Source organism: Manihot esculenta, chromosome 1 (genome assembly GCF_001659605.2).
Source record: "Manihot esculenta cultivar AM560-2 chromosome 1, M.esculenta_v8, whole genome shotgun sequence".
Classification (NCBI taxonomy): domain Eukaryota; kingdom Viridiplantae; phylum Streptophyta; class Magnoliopsida; order Malpighiales; family Euphorbiaceae; genus Manihot; species Manihot esculenta.
The window spans coordinates 31640645-31660804 of NC_035161.2; the positions used below are offsets into that span (position 1 = coordinate 31640645).

General features: G+C 31.3%; 3 protein-coding genes across 4 annotated transcripts; 2 read left to right on the forward strand and 1 right to left on the reverse strand.

Annotated features, from left to right (window-relative positions):
• Positions 1 to 659: 659 nt before the first annotated feature.
• LOC110622116 (disease resistance protein RUN1) lies at positions 660 to 13016 on the forward strand. The gene is made up of 5 exons (XM_021766521.2): positions 660 to 858; positions 5000 to 6145; positions 6249 to 6524; positions 11283 to 12119; positions 12226 to 13016. Exons 2-5 carry the CDS (start codon positions 5066 to 5068, stop codon positions 12868 to 12870), a joined length of 2838 nt encoding a protein of 945 aa, XP_021622213.1. The 5' UTR covers positions 660 to 858; positions 5000 to 5065; the 3' UTR covers positions 12871 to 13016.
• Positions 13017 to 14745: 1729 nt separating this feature from the next.
• LOC110609892 (probable LRR receptor-like serine/threonine-protein kinase At3g47570) lies at positions 14746 to 17977 on the forward strand. Its single transcript, XM_021749728.2, has 2 exons — positions 14746 to 17558; positions 17634 to 17977. Exons 1-2 carry the CDS (start codon positions 14747 to 14749, stop codon positions 17975 to 17977), a joined length of 3156 nt encoding a protein of 1051 aa, XP_021605420.2. The 5' UTR covers position 14746.
• Positions 17978 to 17980: 3 nt separating this feature from the next.
• On the reverse strand, positions 17981 to 19802 carry LOC110613309 (bidirectional sugar transporter SWEET17). 2 transcript variants are annotated; one of them, XM_021754368.2, is made up of 6 exons: positions 19644 to 19802; positions 19533 to 19569; positions 19224 to 19434; positions 18946 to 19107; positions 18509 to 18628; positions 17981 to 18390 (listed from the first exon to the last, which is right to left on the reverse strand). In XM_021754368.2, exons 1-6 carry the CDS (start codon positions 19699 to 19701, stop codon positions 18226 to 18228), a joined length of 753 nt encoding a protein of 250 aa, XP_021610060.1. In that variant the 5' UTR covers positions 19702 to 19802; the 3' UTR covers positions 17981 to 18225. The 2 variants fall into 2 exon arrangements, with proteins under 2 accessions (XP_021610060.1, XP_043813550.1); XM_043957615.1 differs by having other exon boundaries at positions 19224 to 19445; positions 19644 to 19741.
• Positions 19803 to 20160: the final 358 nt, after the last annotated feature.

Below are 20160 nucleotides of genomic sequence, written 5' to 3' on the forward strand. Positions count from 1 at the left end.
TTTTATTTTTTTTTTCCTTTTTTATAGTTTTGGACATAATATAATTGAATTTTGAGTTTGATTGTGTGTAGTAGAAAAATGAACAATTTTCGTTATTTTCAACAAAACAAATGGACCATTGTGACATTAACATTACTCGTTCACTTAATTTACAATTTATTTAACAAAATACATATTTTTTTAGACTTGTTGGAGGTAAAAGTTCTAAACCTTGCCTTTTTTTTCATGATTATAATTGGACTTTTAAATTTTTAAATGATAAATCAACCCAATCAGTTTTGTTGTAATAACTAAATATTTAAATTAATTTTTAAAACGAAATTATATCACTTATTATATTCATATAGATTTTTATTTCAAAAAATAATAACTAATAATTTCATATATTTAACTAGAACATCTATAAATAAAGGATAATTAACAAGGATCATAATTTAAAAAAAAAATAATTACATATCATAATTTAAAAAAAAAATTATATACTTAATTTGGTGGTAAATGTATCTGACTAAATTTGAAAAATCTGACTAAATTTGAAAGGTATCATATTCTACTCCCCAATTCCCAATTCCCAACTCCCATTTAAAAAACTTTATTAAAGCCTGCCATCAGAAAAAAAGAATTAAAGAATCGAAGCACCACGATAAAAGGTTTTTATTAGATTACTTTATTCCTGGCCTGGAAAATCAGTAGTAATGCTGTGAACTTCTCTTTTTCTTCAAAACTTCAAAGGAAGAATCTAAGATGATCTAACCAAGCTTGGTCTCTGTTTCTGTGAATTGAAATCCCGTCACGAGTATCCCTTCCAGCTTGAGCTATTGTTTCTGCTGCTGCTACTTGCATACATACACATCACAAGTAATTCTGAGTTTGGAACTTCTGCACTTTCTTTTACTTCTCTTCATTTCATTGTCTGTTCGTTTTTTAGCTCTCTTTTGTAACTTCACTGCATCTCTCTATTCCATTACTAATTGGATTCAATTCTTGCAAGTTCACTTGATAATAATTGCTCTTGGTTTTTTGTTCATTACTGCTAATTATAACAAAATATTTTATATGACTGTTATATTGAATAATATAAAATTATTTTATAAAATAATATATTTTTTTTATAAATTCACCCGCTCATTAAGAGTAGTAAAACAATTTATCTTTTAAATACAGATTTCAGAGCTTAAAATTATTGATGGATGGAGAATAAATAATAATATATTATTTTATCTATTGTGATTCAAAATAATATAAAAAACTTTTAATTAAATATATAACTTATTATTATAAAAAAAATGATTGCAGAAAATAATTAAAAATCTAACTAATAAGCATGATTTCTTATTATAGAGTAAAAATTTAAATATATCAAGTATTAAAGTATGATTTATATAAGTAAATTTCATTGTATCAAATAAATTAAAAATTTTAGTATTTATTATCGTATATTATTAATATTTAATATTATATTTTATTCAAAGAATTATATTTTTTTTAAAAAATAAAATTTATTAAGTTTTAATAGTAGAGGATATTAATAGCCGCGATGATAGCGACGGTGTAGGAGGTGAATCATTTTAATAAAATAATTTTAATATTTAAATAATTATCGTTTAATTTTTATCTATCTAAAAGGATTGAGTAAAAATTGTGTAATTTTGCTAGATATTAAAAGAACAATAAAAAAAATTAAAATACAAGCCATTTGAAAATAAAAATGATAAAATTGTGTGAAGAATTGCATGAAAGTTAAGTTGTGCTTGTTGGTTTTGTGTCCATTAATTTTATATACAATGGGCATATGAATGTTAATATTTGTGACTGAGTGAAAATATTAAAATTATCATAATTATTAATGTAATAAATTATAATAATTTATTTGTTCAAATTTTATAAGGTTTAATTATATTAAAACACTATTTTATTTTTTATTATATTTTAATTATTTATATCTAATTATTTTTTTATAAATTATTTAAATAGAATAAAATTTTAATTTGATAATATTTTCTGTAATTATTTCTATAAATATTTTATACTTTATCATAATTAATATTTTTTTATAATAATTTTAATCAATTATATATATTTATTCTATACAATTATTCACAAACAAAAATATATAACATTTATTAATTAGATTATATTAGATCTAATTTTTACAAAATTATTAAATCAATAAACCAATATTATTGTGAGATAATAAAATTTTTTTACATAATATTTTATTACAAATTTATATATATTTATATATTTTTACAGTGATTTATTTTATTATTTAAACATATTTTTATAGGATAGTTATTCAATTTTTATAAATATATTTTTAATATTTTATTTATTTTAAAATAAAAAATACAATAATTTTTTTATATATAAATTTTCAATGAAAAATATATCATAATATTTTATTTTATCCCTTATAATTCAAAATAATATAAAAAAATTAGTAATTAAATATATAACTTATTACCATAAAATAAAAAAAATAATCGTTGATAAAATTAGAAATCTAATTAATATACATAATTTTCGATTTTAAAATTATAAATTTAAATTATAATTACACATCAATTAAATTATATTAAAGAAAATTAAAAATTTTAATATCTACTATTATATATTATTAATATTTAATAATAAATTTTATTTAAAGAACTATATTTTTTAAAAAATAAAATTTACTAAATTTTAAATTTTAATAGTGATGAATTGAGGCGGTGATTGTGGCGGTAAATGAAAAGAATCACTTAAATAAAAAAAAAATTAATATTTGAATAAACAAACTCAACATTTCGATAACTTTTATCTAATTTTTATTTATTCAAAAGAGTTAAATTATTTGGCAAAGTTTATGTAATCATGCATTTCATATTACATATAAAAAAACAATAAAAAAAACTTTAAAATACAAGCTAATTTAAAATAAAGAATATAGAATCGTGTGAAGAAATTTTGTTAGTGGTTTTATATAGAATAAATATATGAATTACATTACTAATAAAAAATAATAATTTGAACTTAATAATTTAAATATTTATAATTTTTAATTTTTAATTTAGAGTATTACACACTATTTTATTTTTTATTATATTTTAATTATTTATGTTTATTTATTTTTTATAAATTATTTAAATCGAATAAAATTTTATTTTAATAATATTTTACACAATTAGTTGCATTAATTTTTTAATTATTTTATATTTTATCAAAATTAATTTTTTATAATAATTTTAATTAATTATATATATTTATTTTATATAATCATTCATATTAAAGAAAAAAAATAGATAGCAATGATTTTAAAAAATTATTAAATCAATAAACTAACGATGTTATAGATAATAAAAAATTTTTATATAATATTTTGTTATGAACTTTATATATATATATATATTTTACAGTAATTTATTTTTATATAGTAGGTATCAAATTTTTATAAATATATTTTTAAAATCATATTTATTATTAAAATAAAAAATATAATAATTTTTTTAATAATAAAATACAATAAAATTTTTATTATAATATCAATAATATATTATATTAAAAATGATAAAAAATTAAAAGATTAATAATAATTAATAGGGAAATTTACAATTTAGTCCCTGAATATTGCCATTATTAACAAGTCAGTCCCTGTATTTTTAGAAATCTATTAAAACGTCCTTATGTTTTCTTTCTGTCAATAAAATAGTTCTTTCGTCTATTTTTACCGTTAAAAATATAATAAAAGACTAAATTACCCCTATTATTTTCCTCTTCTGAGGAGGAGGAGGAGGAGGAGGAGGAAAGAAAAGATAGAGACTATTTCGTTGACAAAAAGAAACGATAAGGATGTTTTAATAGATGTGAGAAAAGATAGGGACTATTTAAGATATGGACTATTTCGTTGATAAAAAGATAGGGACTATTTAAGATATGGACTATTTCGTTGATAAAAAGAAACAATAAGGATGTTTTAATAGATGTGAGAAAAGATAGAGACTATTTTACTAACAGAAAGAAACGATAAGAACGTTTTAATATATATGAAAAAAAATAAAAATATTTTAATAGATTTTTAAAAATATAAGGACTAACTTGTTAATGATAACAATATCCAGGGACTAAATAAAGGATTTTATTTGAGAGTAAAATTAGATTTTAAAAATTTTTTCTCTCCTCTTTTATCTAATTTTAACGGAAAAGAGGACGTAATGACTATTTCGTTGACGGAAAGAAAACATAAAGACGTTTTAATAGGTTTCTAAAAATATAGAGACTGACTTGTTAATAATGGCAATACTTATAGACTAAATTATAAATCTCCCTAATTAATATAACAAATTATATTTATTATATTAAAAAATGGGAAATAAAAAAGTCATATATTAATAGTGATGATAAAAATAATAAATTATATTTAACATATATATTATTTATTATTTTATATAAAAAAATTAAAAATATATAAAAATTTATAAATTTATATTATATGACATAATTGTGTAATTATAATCTCCTATATATTTTTTATTATTTACATAAGAAGAGATGTAATACATATAGCATCAATTATTAATAACATTAATTATAATTTTTTATAGTTTATTTATTAGTAAAATTAAAAATAAAATATATACATTAAAACAGAGTATCTCAATTTTGTATTAAATGTCCATCGACAAAATTAAAAATTAAAATGCTGAAACTTCACTTTTAACCTAATACGTAATAAAAGATTTAAAATATTATGATAAAAGAGAAAAAAAATAATAAAAGAAATATCAAAGTTTAATAAAAAAAAAATACATAAGATTTTTTTTTTCTTTTATCTTTTCAGAACTCTTTTACAGAAAATATATTTCTCCCTCACTTACATTACAATATCTTACTTTTTTTTAGGCAAAAAAAAGTTTTACAAAATTTAACAAACTCATATTTAGGTATTGTTATATTTTTTATCTTTTTTTTTTTTATTTAAATTTCCACCAAATAAATTCAATCAAACAAACTTGTTGTGCAGAATATGTCAGCTGCAACAAAATTAGAGATGTTCTTGCGTGTACAGCAAGAAAATTAGCAAGGCAAAATGCAGCTAATTAGGGTTGATTCTGAGAGTGGTAAAGAAATCACTTCATGTCCTTCGACTCCTCAAAATGATTTGGTGGGAATGGATTTACGTCTACAAGAGTTAAGCTCATATGTGGGTATAGGATCTGATGATGTTCTTTTTATAGGAATATATGGGATGGGAGGAATAGGAAAGACAACTATGGCTAAAACTTATTACAATTTGATGTCTTGCCAATTTGAGGGCAAGGCTTTTCTTGCCAATGTCAGGGAAATTTACTCGAAACGCGGCATACTGTCTTTGCAAGAACAGCTTCTCTCAGAAATCCTTGGAGAGAAAGTGAAAATATGGAATATGTATAGAGGAATGAACATGATAAAAAGTAGGCTACGCTTCAGAAGGGTCTTGATTGTGATTGATGATGTGAATCAATTAAATCAGTTGCTGGAATTAGCAGGGGAAAGCAATTGGTTCGGTTCAGGAAGTAGAATCATCATAACTACCAGAGATGAACATTTGCTTGTCAGTCATGGTGTGGATCAATTATACAAGGCTAAGGAATTAAATCAAACTGAAGCTCTTCAACTTTTTAGTTTAAAGGCTTTTAAAGATAGCAAGCCCCCAGAAAACTATCTGAATTTGTCAGCTAGTTTTGTAGATTATGCTAATGGCCTTCCATTAGCTATTGAAGTTTTGGGTTCCTTTTTGTTTGGGAAGACTTCAAATGAATGGAGAACTGCATTAGATAGAATCAGAGAAAATCCCAGAAAAGAAATCTTGGATATACTTCAAATAAGTTTTGATGGACTAGAGGAAATAGAAAAACAAATATTCTTGGATATAGCATGTTTCTTCAAAGGAAAGAAACAAGATTGGATTAAAGAAATACTGGACAGCTGTGGTTTCTACCCTGAGATTGGAATAAGAGTTCTCATTGATAAATCTCTCATAACTATCATGGGAGAAAAATTATGGATGCATGATTTGCTACAAGAAATGGGTCGGAAACTGGTTCGACAAGAATCCCCAAAGGAGCCAGGACAACGTAGTAGGCTATGGCTTTATAAGGATATCTTCCATGTCATGTCAAATAATACGGTAAGAAAGCTAAATGAGAAAGTATCTTAAATTCTTCCTTTCCGTTTTAACTTTAGGTTGTCTTGGTAATGATATGTTAATCAGGGGTTTGCCTAATTTTTAGGGAACAGAAGATGTTGAAGGCATAGTCCTGGAGTTGCCAGAAGCAGAAGGGGCAGAACTTAATGCTAAAGCTTTCCTGAAGATGAAAAAACTCAGATTGCTGATATTTCGTAATGTGGAGTTTTCACATAGCCTGGAATATCTTTCCAGTGAGTTACGGTTTCTGAAATGGCATGGATATCCTTTCAAAAGTTTGCCCTCAAATTTCCAGTCGAAAGAACTTGTCAAGCTTAACATGTGCTTCAGCCGGGTTGAACAACTCTGGGACGGCGTTATGGTATACTAGACTTTTTCCATTCAGGCTGCTAGTATAATTATTGGTTTTAGGACAAAGAAGTGAAGAGAAAAAATCTAATTCATTGCTGTAACATTACAGATATTTAAACAAAAGCAAAAAACTGCTAGTCACATGTTAAAATACTGTAGCAGCAGTAATTTTCCTATACTTAGCTAGTATACTTTCACCTAAACAACACTTAGGCTATGCTTCACCATGTCATGCTAAGATTACAAGTAAAGCAAAGATAATAAACAAAAAATGACATAATTTTCTGATACTTGCAGTAGCAAAAATGTTACTACCATCTTCACTCTTCCTTGACATTTTTGCTGGAAACACCAAGGCTCCTCCTTAATGTTTCAAATTTGATTTTAGGCAATCCTTTGATTAAGAGATCAGCAACTTGAACTTCAGAATCACAATGAATGAGCTTCACTTATTCTTCTTTCTCTGCTTCTCTAATAAAATGAAATTTGATCTTGATATGTTTGGTTCTACCATGAAAAACTGAGTTTTTTGCCATTGCTATAGCTGACTGATTATCACAGAAGATCACAGTAGCTTCCCTTTGTTCCTGCTTCAAATCTTTCATAATCTTTCTAAGCCAATGGCCTGATTCACAGCAGCAACAGCAGAAATGTATTCTGCTTCTGCTGTAAACTGAGCTACCACTTCCTACTTTCTTGAACTCTAGCTAACAGCTCCTGAACCAATAGAGAACAGGAATCCTAAGGTGCTCTTCATGTCATCAACTGAGCCTCCCCAATCACTGTCTGTATACCCAATAAGCTTCACTTCTTGACTAGCCTTGAACCAAATGCCCAAATTACTGGTTCCCTTCACATACCTGAGGACCCTTTTTGCAGCCTTGAAGTGCTTTTGGCTAGGATTATGCATGAACCTAGATAATAGGCTGATTACAAACATAATATCAGGTCTGGAAGCTGCTAAATACAATAGACATCCAATTACACTTCTGTAAATTCCAGAATCTATTTTTTCTGAATCATCTTCCTTGCTCAATTTCTCATTTTGGGCCAAAGGAGTGTTGATACTACTGCAATTTTCCATCCCAAACTTCTTAAGTACTTCATTTGCATATTTTTCTTGACAAATGAAGGTTCCATGACTTGTTTGATGAACCTCCAATCCTAGGAAGAAGGTCATTTCTCCAAGATCAGTCATCTCAAATACAGACTGCATTTCATTCTTGAATTATTGTATCAACTCATTGCTACTTCCTGTGATCAAAAGGTCATCCATATATAAGGAAACAATTAGCAAATCTTCATTCTCAGCTTTAACATACAATGTAGCTTCACTAGGACTTCTTGTAAAACCCAATTTCAACAAATGATCATCCATTCTGCTGTACCAGGCTCTAGGGGCCTATTTCAACCCATATAAAGCTTTCTTGAGGAAGAAAACTTTATCTTCTTGTCCCTTCTTAATGAAACCAGGTGGTTGCTCTACAAAAATCTCCTCTTGTAAATGACCATTTAGAAATGCAGATTTCACATCAATCTGATAAATCTTCCAACATTTTTGAGCAGCCAAGGCAATGAAAAGTCTTATTGTATCATACCTTGCTACTGAAGCAAAGGTATCTGTGTAATCCACTCCAAACTGTTGTGAATAGCCTTTCACAACTAATCTTGCTTTGTGCTTATTTATAGAACCATCTGAGTTGAGTTTGGTTCTATAAACCCACTTTACACCAATTACCTTCTTGTTTCTTGGTCTGTCAACCAAGTTCCACGTTTTATTTTTATTGATCATTTTCAGCTCTTCTTGCATTGCATTCATCCAATTTGGAGATTGCATTGCCTCTTCTAGACTTGTTGGCTCCAACAAGGCTATATTAGACCTCTCGTAAATTTCTTCTAGAGACCTGGTACCTCTGACTGCAAAATCTGAATCTGTGTCACTTCCATAATCTGCATCTTCTTGTTCATGAGCTGGTTCTTGATTGAGAGAATCAACTCTCTGAATTTGATTATTGTTCATAAGTTCCACTTGTGTCTTTTTCCAATCCCAGTAAGCTTCTTCATCTACTTTCAGATCTCTGCAAACTATTACACTCTTTATCTCCATGTTGAACACCCTATATCCTTTTACATTGCTGCCATAGCCCAGAAAAATCCCAACCTGAGACTTGTGATCCAACTTATCTCTTTTCACAGCAGGAATATGAGCATAGCATATGCTCCCAAAGACTTTTAAATGTTCAATGCAAGGTTTAACTCCAAACCAGGCTTTAAAAGGAGTTTGTTCTTTTAAAGCCTTCGTTCCCAGAATTTTTTTGGTAATTTTTTTTCAAACATTAAGCATCTAGCCATCTCCATAACAGTCCTGTTTTTTCTCTCACTTACTCCATTCTGCTGTGGAGTGTAACTAGTTGTAAATTGATGTTGAATTCCTGCCTCTTCACAAACCTTACTAAAATTGTCGTTAGCATACTCAGTTCCATTATCAGTTCTGAGTATTTTGATTTTTGAGTTGCATTGATTCTCAGCTGCAGCTTTAAACTTTTGAAACATCCGTAGCACTTTTGATTTTTGTTGCAAGAAATACACCCAACAGAACCTGGAAAAATCATCAATGAAAAGGACAAAGTACTTGCTCCCATTGAGTGAAGGAGAACTCATGGGACCACAAACATCACTGTGAATAAGCTGCAACTTCTCTACTGCCCTCCATGATTGATTAATAGGAAAAGGAATTCTAGTTTGCTTTCCAAATTAACACACATCACACACTTTATTTGTGGAAAGCACAACAGGCATGTTTTGAACTAAACACTTGTCATACATGTGTTTAAGTGCATGAAAGTTGAAGTGTCCAAATCTTCTATGCCAAAGTGCAGACTCATCAACAGAACTAGAGAATGCATGTGCATTTAACTCATTCCACTTTAAGGAAAAGCTTCTATCTTTCATTTTAACTCGCATCAATTCATTTCCAGCAGGATCCATGTTGTGCATGTCTTATTTTTGAACAATAAGGAATATTGTTTCTCAAGCATCTGACCAATACTCAGTAAATTCTGGTCTATATCAGGTACATACAAGACTTCAGAAATTAGTTTTGTACCTGTTGGAGTTTCAACTGATATTTCACCTTTGCCCTTGACTTCTAGAAATTCTCCACTTCCTATCTTTACTCTAGCATTATAGGACTTGTCAAGCTTCTGGAATGTCGCAATCTCAGATGTCATATGATGAGTGCAGCCACTATCAATGAGCTAGGAATCACTGCTGGTTCCAGCTGCACAACAAGTTGCAACAAAGAGTTTTGCCTCATCTTGCTCTTGAATTTCTACAGTTTGAGCTTGATATTCTTTTTGGCTTGGCTTTGACTTGCAAACTTTTTCAATGTGTCCAAATTTTTTACAAGACCTGCATTGAACACCAGGTTTGTACCAGCAAAATTTCTCCAAACGATTAGTTTGTTTGCAATTTGGACATGGAGGAAACTTCCCTTTCCTTTCTGCATTCTTGCTGCTGTCACCTTCTTTTTTATTAAACTTTTTTCCTTTTGAGTTGAACTAAACTTTCTCTTTGCTTTTCATGACAAGAGCTGCCTCAGTATTGTCTTCCTGCCTCAAATTCCTTCTTTGTTCTGTTGCTTGTAGTGCATTAACAAGCTCTGCTAGTGAAATTTGTGTAAGATCCTTTGAGTCTTCAAGAGATGAAATTTTGGCTTCAAACCTCTCAGGAAGACTTACAAGAACCTTCTCTACAACTCTCTTGTCTGGAAGATCTTCACCAAAGACCCTGATCTGGTTCACAACCCTCAAAACTTTGTTAGAGAATTCCTTCACATTCTCTGTTTCTTTCATCTTCAAAGCTTCAAACTCTCTTCTTAGGTTCAAGACCTGCATTTGTCTTGTTTTTTCACTGCCTTGAAACTCCTCTTTAAGTCTGTCTTAAGCTTCTTTTCCTGTTTCACATGCCATAATGTGTGTGAATATTGACTCAGACACAGCTGAGTGTATATAAGAGAGTGCTTTGAATTTCTTTGCCACTTCTTCAGCATGGTGCTTCATTTGTGTGACTGTGGGATTGGTCCTCAATGGAGGAGGATCAGCTCCTGTTTCTACTGCTTCCCATAAATCTAAGCCTTTCAACAAGGCTTTCATTCTCACAGCCCAAAGTTGATAGTTGTCACCATTGAAGACTGGTGGTGAAAGTGCTCCAGCATTGCTTGAAGCCATTTTCTGTTTGAAACAAGTTTTTTGGTGGGGTTTTCTCACTTCTTTTCTCTCAATTCCACTGTCTCTTTAAGAACAAGAGAGCTCTGATACCATTTGTTGGTTTTAGGACAAAGAAGTGAAGAGAAAAAATCTAATTCATTGTTGTAACATTACAGATATTTAAACAAAAGCAAAAAGCTGCTAGTCACATGTTAAAATACTGTAACAGCAGTAACTTTCCCATATTTAGCTAGTATATTTTCACCTAAACAACACTTAGGCCATGCTTCACTATACCATGCTAAGATTTCAAGTAAAGCAAAGATAATAAACAAAAAAAGGACATAATTTTCTGATACTTGCAGCAGCAAAAATGTCACTGCCATCTTCAATAATCACTCAATTATGTTTAACTTATTTCAAGGTGCAGCTTTATAGTATTTATATGGATATAGATATTGATGTTTAATGCTTACTTCACTTTTTTTCTTTTTGAATAAAAAAGGAAATTAGAGTAGATCATATATGGGCTAATTGTTTCTCTTCATCTTTGTTAACAGCAATTTAACATGCTCAAAATCATGAAACTTAGTCACTCCAAAAATCTTGTCAAGACACCAGATTTTAGAGGGACCCCAAGACTTGAGAAGCTGATTCTTGAAGGTTGTACAAAATTGCTTGAGATTGACCAGTCCATTGGAGTTCTTGAAAGACTCGTTGTATTGAACCTGAAAGACTGCAAAAGGCTTGTGAGTCTTCCAGAAGGTATGTATGGTTTAAAGGCACTTAAGGTTGTTAACATATCTGGTTGTTCACAACTTGACTACATGGTGGAGGAATTGGGGCTCGTCGAATGTTTGGAGGAGCTTGATGTAAGTGGAACTGCAATAAAACAAGCATCTTGTCCCATGTTTCACTTCAGGAACCTTAAGGTTTTTTCTCTCAATGGATGTAAAGGACAAACGAGTTCCCTGTTATCCTTGCTGCCTGAAAAAGATTCAAATTCATCAGGTTTCTGCTCTCTCATGGTATTAGATCTGAGTAATTGTAATATACAGGATGGAACACTTCCCAGCAATCTCAGTTGCTTATCCTCGTTGAGAGAAATTTCTCTGGGTGGCAACAGCTTCATTAGTCTCCCTGCAAGCATCAATCACCTCTCCAAGCTTGAACGATTATATTTGAACAACTGCACAAATCTTCAGTCCTTGCAGGCATTTCCCGCAAATGTACAATTTATAAGTGCATATGGTTGTTCTTCATTAGTAAAATTACCTGAAAATCTAGATGCATCTAGTTCGCGATCTCGACGATTCAACTTTTCAAATTGCTTCAAGTTGGCAAGGAATCAAGGCTGCAACAACATTACGTTTATGATGCTAAGACGATACCTGCAGGTCTGTATCGTTGCATATTAATCATACAAAAGTAGTTCTTCCAATTTTATGTAATTTTCTTTGTCTATAAAATCATCACAAAGGTTAATTTTCCTGTGGTCGGCAGGGGATGTCTGACCCAAAAACTGGGTTTGACATAGTTATTCCCGGAAGCAACATTCCTAAGTGGTTTAACCATCAAAGGTTGGGAGACTCTTCAGCAATTGATCTGCCACAGATGATTTGGGCTGATAGAAAGTGGATGGGATTTGCTCTTTGTGCTGTGTTTAAAATCAATGATCGGGCAGACCGGAACTCCTACTTTGATCTCGACCTCTCGTGTCTTCTTAAAATCAACCGACGTACCTGGCACCATGTCTTTGACGAAGGTTTCCTGACAGCAATGGAACAAGTTGGTTCAGATCAGCTTTGGCTTTTCTATTTGTCACGTTACGAGTTCTTGGGTATAGACTGGCAGGAAATATCGCAGACCACATCTCGCCATGTTCTCGAAGTTAAGTTCACAGCCCATGGTGTTGGCTTTCGTGTCAAGAAGTTTGGGGTCCGTCTGATATATGAACAAGACGTGTTAGAGTTCAACCAGACAATTAATCAATTTCAGAGCTGCGATTATGAGAATTTAGATAAATCAGATGGAGCCTTGGTTAAGAGAGGCTACGATGATTATTGCGAAAATGATGGGCCAGAATCTGCGGGAAAATGCAGCTTTGAGGAGGAACCACAGCCTAAAAGATTGAAGGAATTCAATTGAATTTGACAAATTTCTTTTCAGTCCTCGATTTTTATAAAAAGCTCGTCATAGTACACATGTTTGTTCCCAAAAGTGGATGTCTAGGAATACGATTAGCGTCTTAACAATGCATTGTATTGCAATATAATTACTGCTGTTATTAAAGTTCGAACCTTTTCATTTATTAATTATTGCAAATCTTTTTAATTTTATTGATTTTAAAAGATAAATATTATATATTTTATTATATTAAGTAATTAAATATCAATTTTGATTGGTCAAAATTAATCAAGTGGCTGAAATAATTCTTTAAAATTCCACTATATTTGAGAAAAATTAAAATTTATTTGTCTTTTCTATTATTATATTTTCTACTACATTAGCAATCATATATTAATAATTAACATTTTTCAACGGTTTTAATTTTTAATTTAACTAAAAATATAATAAATTACAGTTGATAAAATTAAAAGGATTTATTACTTTATAAAAAAGATTTTATTATACTTGATAAAGGTGCTTTTTTTTTTTTGATAAATTTGAATTCAAAATTTCATATGAAAGATTTTTATAAGCAGTTTTAAAAATTCCATGCATTTTCTCTTTTCTCTCAAAATGAAGCTACAAGAGAAATGTATAGTTTGCTAAATTGTGGAAAATAGTTTTTTATTTTAAAAATCACTTTTTATTTTTTAATTAAAAAATAAAGAAAAACATTTATAAAAAATGTTTCCGATCAATGATTGAGAACAATCTTCTGAAGTAAAAATTTTAAAACGAGTTCATATTTTCATACAGTTAGGAAACTTATTTTATTTTAAAAAGTTCTTAATATGTATTATTCATTTATTTAATAAAATATAATTTATTTTAATTAATTATTAAAGTAAATAGTTTTAAATAATTATTTAATTTTAATGATAAAAAATCAATTATATTTCATTTGAAAAATAGAAGTTTGGTTGCAAAAGAAAACAATCCAAAACAATTTACACTGTATATTACAACATAATTAAATTCTACAAAATTAGGAATTATTGTTTCCCTTCTAAATTTAGAAAATTAACATATATAAACATAAAATTCTATCTCTCAATTAAATTTATTTTAAAAAATAATCCAACTTTAAACAATGTGAATAGGCGGACAACTTCCTGTAATGTTTAATTTCCAAGTAAAATGTTTCCATAAATTTCTCAGCAGCATGCAGCAACTACCCTGATAATAATGATCTGTTGAGCAATATTAGTTTTTTTTTTTTTAATTATTTTGACTTAATTAATCAACATTTCACATTTGATGTACATGCATTACGTGATTAATTTTTGTATTATAGCGTATATGAAAGGGAAAGGTGGGTCAACTCTTATTTTTAAAGGAAAATTATTATTTAGTCCCTGTAGTATAAAGAATTTTACTACTTAATTTATTAGTTTTGGAAATATATTAAAAAGTTTGTGAATTATTATAAAATTTACCATTTAGTTATTACATTAATTTTAGCCATTAAGTGCTGATAAAAGTCTAAACTGCTATGAATTGGTGGAACTAATTAGTTTAATTTTTATAAATGTAAAAGATCAACTAATAAATTTTGTTCAAATTATAGGGATTAAATAGTAAAATATTTAATATCTAAAGTTAATAAAGGACTGATTAGTAGAGTTTTTAATATCTTATGAACATTTTAATGAGTTTTTTAAATTAATGAGTTTTACTAAATTTAAAAAATTAAATAGTTATTTTTTCTATTTTTAATACTAAGCCATGTGACCATATTGTATAATATAATTATAACATAGATGCTTATAAGAGTCAATACAAACAAGCAAATCATTTTCAATAATATGAAAGGAGAATAGAAGATGCTTTCAGACCAGCCATTGACTCATCATCCATGGTCTTTCTTTATATAATATATTGTTATATCATCAATGTACGTGTGTCTCTGTTCCAGCATCATCAATCTATAAATTTGTTTCTCCTTCATATCAGCTCAACCATCAAACTAGCTAAGATGTGTACTCATCACTTGAATCCATTGGCAATCTTGTCATCCTTTTGCTTCCACATTGTTGCTCTTCTCATGTGCATGATCTTGATCACCTCTACAACAGTTACTGCGAGTGAGATCGACCGAGTAGCGTTGCTTGAATTCAAGGCCAAAATAGAAGACGACCCATCAGGAGTTTTTAACTCCTGGAATGATACCACCCATTTCTGCCAGTGGCATGGTGTTACGTGTGGTAGAAGGCACCAAAGAGTAACGGCACTGGAGCTAATTTCCTTGAAGCTTTCTGGCTCTATATCGCCACATATTGGCAACTTGAGCTTCTTAAGAGACTTGCGTCTCTACGACAACAATTTCATCGGCGAGATCCCTCCACAGATTGCTTCCTTGCGCAGGCTGGAAAGATTAGACCTAGCCAATAATTCACTTGGTGGTGAATTCCCTCCAAATATTTCTTCTTGCTCCAACCTTATTCTCATTCAATGCAGCAACAACAATCTGGGAGGAGTGCTTCCTGTGGAGATCAGCTCCTTGCTCAAGCTCCAAAGACTTTCTCTATCAAACAACCATTTTACAGGAACTATCCCTCCATCTTTCGGAAATATGTCTTCCCTTGATGCACTCATTCTCTATCAAAATAATCTGTCAGGGAATATTCCATCCACACTAGGTCAACTGAGGAACCTCACAATATTTGCACTCTCTCAGAATAGATTTTCAGGTTTGATCCCAAATTCAATTTTCAATCTTTCTTTAGTTAGAGTTTTAGATATAGGATCTAATTACCAGATCCAAGGCACTCTTCCACCCGACTTGGGCATTTCTCTTCCAAATCTGTACTTCTTCTCCATCTCCAGAAACCAGTTCACTGGAACCATTCCCAATTCAATATCCAACGCCTCAAACTTGGAAGTGCTTCAGCTAGATGAAAATCAGTTTTCTGGGAGAGTGCCTTCCCTAGAAAAGATTCAAAGGCTTCGTTGGATAACTGTGTTTACCAACAATCTTGGGAGTGGGAAAGATGATGATTTGACCTTTCTCTCATCTTTGGTCAATACTACCACTCTAGAAGCCATACAAATAGGTGTCAACAACTTTGGAGGGCAGTTGCCTGAACAAATCAGCAACTTCTCAAGAAAGCTCTGGCACTTGTCTTTTGATCAAAATCAAATAGTTGGAAGCCTTCCAATTGGGATAGAGAATCTCATCAACTTGAACAGTTTTCAAGCATCCGACAACAAACTCTCAGGCAGCATTCCTTCCAGCATTGCAAGGCTTCAAAACCTTAACATGTTGTATCTTTTTGGCAACCGTTTTTCAGGCTCCATTCCTTCCTCAATTGGAAATCTGACCAGGTTACTCTCACTTCGTTTGAGAGGAAATAATCTTCATGGCAGCATTCCTTCCAGTCTAGCAAAATGCCAAAATTTGCTAGAATTGGATCTTTCTCTCAACAATTTCAGTGGAGCCATACCCGCAGAAATCATGGATCTTTCCACCTTATCGATTGTTCTTGATTTGTCATATAATCGTCTAAGCGGTTTTCTTCCCCAACAAGTACAAAACTTGAGGAATTTGGGTTATTTGGATGTTTCCAATAACATGCTGTCTGGTGAGATTCCTAATAGCCTTGGAAATTGTATACGCTTGGAAAATCTGTACATGGAAAGCAATTTTTTTCAAGGGAATATTCCTTCATCTTTGAGTTCATTGAAGGGACTTCAAGGGTTAGATCTATCTCGCAACAATTTCTCAGGACAGATTCCGGAGTTCTTGGGCAGGGTCCAGATGCTGCAAGTTCTGAATTTGTCCTATAACAACTTCGAGGGTATGGTACCCACTGAAGGAATTTTCAAGAACGCAACTGCAACTTTAGTTATGGGAAATCGCGGGCTTTGTGGCGGCATTGCTGAATTGCAGTTGCCCAAATGCAGTTTTGACAAGCCGAAGAAGAGAATAAATCTGAGAACGAAGATGGTAATCTCCATAATTTCTCTGCTTCTAGGGATAACGACTGTGCTCACATGTTTATCTTTTTGGTGGTTAAGAAAGAGAAAAGGAAAATGTACATCAGAAGAATCAGGGAACATGCTATTGGAGGTGTCTTATCACAGTATCCTAAGAGCTACTAATGAATTCTCCTCAGCAAATTTGATTGGCACCGGTAGCTTTGGTTCTGTATACAAAGGGATTCTCGATGGACAAGGAACGGTAGTTGCTATTAAGGTGCTCAATCTTATGCGTCAGGGAGCTTCTAGGAGTTTCATAGCTGAGTGTGAAGCCTTGAGAAACGTTAGACATCGAAACCTTGTCAAAATATTGACAGTGTGTTCAAGCATTGATTTTCAGGGCAATGACTTTAAGGCTTTGGTTTATGAGTATATGGTTAATGGGAGCTTGGAGGAATGGTTACATCCTTCTCCGATGTTGGATGAACAGCCAAAATGTCTAAATCTTCTCCAGAGACTAAGTATAGCCATTGATGTTGCTTGCGCATTGGAATACCTTCATCACTTTTGCCAAATACCGATAGTTCACTGTGATCTCAAACCGAGTAATGTTCTTCTTGATGATAAAATGACAGCACATGTTGGTGATTTTGGATTAGCAAAGCTCATTTCTGAAAGCAACTTTCAATCTCCTATGAATCAAACAAATTCAATCGGAGTAAGAGGGACTATTGGCTACATTCCTCCAGGTAAATATGCCTGTATCTTAATTTCGATTTTCAAATTATCATCACTAAATTTATATTGTAATTTTTATATTGCAGAATATGGTGTGGGAAGTGAAGTGTCTACATATGGTGATACATACAGTTATGGTATACTTTTGCTAGAGATATTTACTGGAAAGAAGCCCACAGATGACATTTTTGGAGAAGGTTTGAATCTTATCGACTTTGTTAAGAGAGCTTTACATGAAGACTCGATGCAAATCGTGGATCCTAATCTTCTTGATGACAAAAAGAATAACAATAGTATTTCTAATGAGTGCTTAATTTCAATATTTGATATTGGAATTTCTTGTTCTGCTGAACTGCCTCATGAGCGTATGAATGTCAGGGATGTTGTTGCTCGGCTCAGCACTATCAGAATCAAACTTCAAGGAGTTTGAATATGCCAAAAAAAAGTTTTAATTTGATTAACATCAATATAATGTTCCCTTGATTTCTATTTAGTGTGAACTTTTGAGCACAGTTCAATAGAAACTTTTATTCCCCACTAAAATAGCATTATGAAATCAGGAACTAGTTAAATGGGTAAGCTGTGAGCATGCATATGACCTCCGGGGCATTGGCATCCCTGATTTCTGGAGACAGACATCTAGCATTGAGCTTCTACTAGCAAATCAACCGTCTGATTTCAAGCTTTCGGTGTAGCCTGATCGGCTTCTGGAATAAGAGGTTGTCGTTCCCAACCATCCTCCAAATTATCTGATGATTTCTTTAATTGTTGAGGTCTCTTATAATATATTGCATACAGGATCAACTGGGCTGTCCCAAGAACAAATCCTGTACCATTTGGTAGCTGCAGATATCCATTAAAACTTCAAATTGTCAACAGCAGAGTCACATATATATACTAGCAATCTTGATCATTTTCACTAGTAAACTAATATGGAGAGATGATATTGAAGAGAACTTACTCCAATAAACCAGTCTCTAGTAATCACAGCATACAGAGTCCAAACTCCTCCATTTATGAAAAGGAAAAATGAGAGAAGGAACGGCATGTACTCGACACTCTTCGTTGTCACCACTGTTTTCTGTACATTCAAGAATTGGCCACTATTGATTATGGTGGGTCGTCCCATTTATATCGTATAATAATAAGGGCTTTTTAGAGGATGGATGGGAACGACAACCTCTTGTTGGGTGAGAGAGAATTTAAACTAACTTTACTAAATTAGGTTATGTTCAGAGCACAGTGTTCAGTGTTGAGAAAATAGATTACTTCACTGCTAAAACAGCTAACAATTGCTATAGCAGTTACTGTTACCAAACAGGACATTAGTCATTTAACAGTTGGGCCTCAGCTAGACTAAACTAAATGGTCTAAGTTTTGAGAAAGAGAATAAATTACCATAGCTGAAAGGGGTGAACCATAAGCAGCCATGCTAAAGCAAACACAAAAGAATCCAGCAACATCTATCTGTGCTTTCCTTTTTAAAAACAACTGGGTAATCAGGACAGTTCCTGCTGGAAACACCACATCGAGAAACCCAAACAGTATAGCTGTCTTAACCTGATACAAACATGAACCCATGCACATAATTAATAATGTAATTAACTTAACTAATTATACCTACTTAACTGCTCCTTTTCAAGAAAAAAAATAAAAAGAACAAAAAGGAAATTCACCCTCATCCTTGGAGGTGCAAAAATCAGGAACAAGGTGACAAATATGAGCTCCAAAACAGCACCAAAGCCGTTAACCGTGGCGACGAGTACGCTATGAGGCTTGAGGACTCCATAGTAGACCCAGAAGTATGCATTAATTAACTTCCAAACGTAAGGATCGCTTTCAAATTCCTCAGTTGATCTATTCATAACAATTCTCCAGAAGGTCTTTCTGAGACCAAACTTGAAACCGTCTTCTGTCAGTTCCTTGATTTAAACACAGAGAATCAAATTAATGGGAGACTACCGCAGGGAGTAAGAGAGACTTACATGGGAGCAAGGTAGACAAGCCCTGTGGTGATGTTGCCTGAGAACAAACATACATAAAAGAGTGAGAAAAAGTTGAAAGCTTTTTTCAGAGAAAGAGATGGGAGAGTTTACCTAATAGCCCAAGAAAGATAATTATGCCATCCATGGAGGAAGATGTTGAGCTAGCCATGGAGAAAAATGATGGCTTCCAATAATCGGCAAAGAAAAAGTGGAGTTGGGAGAGAGGCTTACTTTATACTTGGATGGAAGAGCAGAGATAATGCGAGTGTTTTTTTATTTTTTTTTAAATTTTTTAATGTCGGTTATGTGAACGATATTTTTTAGTCAATTTTGGTCCTTGGGGATTAATTTACTTGGTTTTATATATGAATGTATATTATCAAATTAATGAATGTGTCTATAACATTTATTTCTAATTTCACTTCATATATCTGTATTAATAATATACATAATTAAAACATAAGATAAAATTATTTTCTCATTAGAATATGAAGTAAAAATAATTTACTAATATAACTTTTATAATTATCCGAGCATGATGAGGAATTTGACTAGGTTAATATATTCAAGGTAAATAAACTTTAACTTTTTTCCTATAAAATTAAATACTATTAATCCATAAGAAAAC

Bases quoted from the DNA above. Each gene is read 5' to 3' on its own strand.
- LOC110622116 (XM_021766521.2), top strand. From the start codon at position 5,066: ATGCAGCTAATTAGGGTTGATTCTGAGAGTGGTAAAGAAATCACTTCA. The intron at 6,146-6,248 runs GTAAGAAAGCTA...CCTAATTTTTAG, and splicing joins ATGTCATGTCAAATAATACG to GGAACAGAAGATGTTGAAGG. The intron at 12,120-12,225 runs GTCTGTATCGTT...TGTGGTCGGCAG, and splicing joins TGCTAAGACGATACCTGCAG to GGGATGTCTGACCCAAAAAC.
- LOC110609892 (XM_021749728.2), top strand. From the start codon at position 14,747: ATGGTCTTTCTTTATATAATATATTGTTATATCATCAATGTACGTGTG. The intron at 17,559-17,633 runs GTAAATATGCCT...TTTATATTGCAG, and splicing joins TATTGGCTACATTCCTCCAG to AATATGGTGTGGGAAGTGAA.
- LOC110613309 (XM_021754368.2), bottom strand. From the start codon at position 19,701: ATGGCTAGCTCAACATCTTCCTCCATGGATGGCATAATTATCTTTCTT. The intron at 19,108-19,223 runs GTGAATTTCCTT...TGTTTGTATCAG, and splicing joins TTGCACCTCCAAGGATGAGG to GTTAAGACAGCTATACTGTT. The intron at 18,629-18,945 runs GTAATTTATTCT...TTGAATGTACAG, and splicing joins GTTCACCCCTTTCAGCTATG to AAAACAGTGGTGACAACGAA.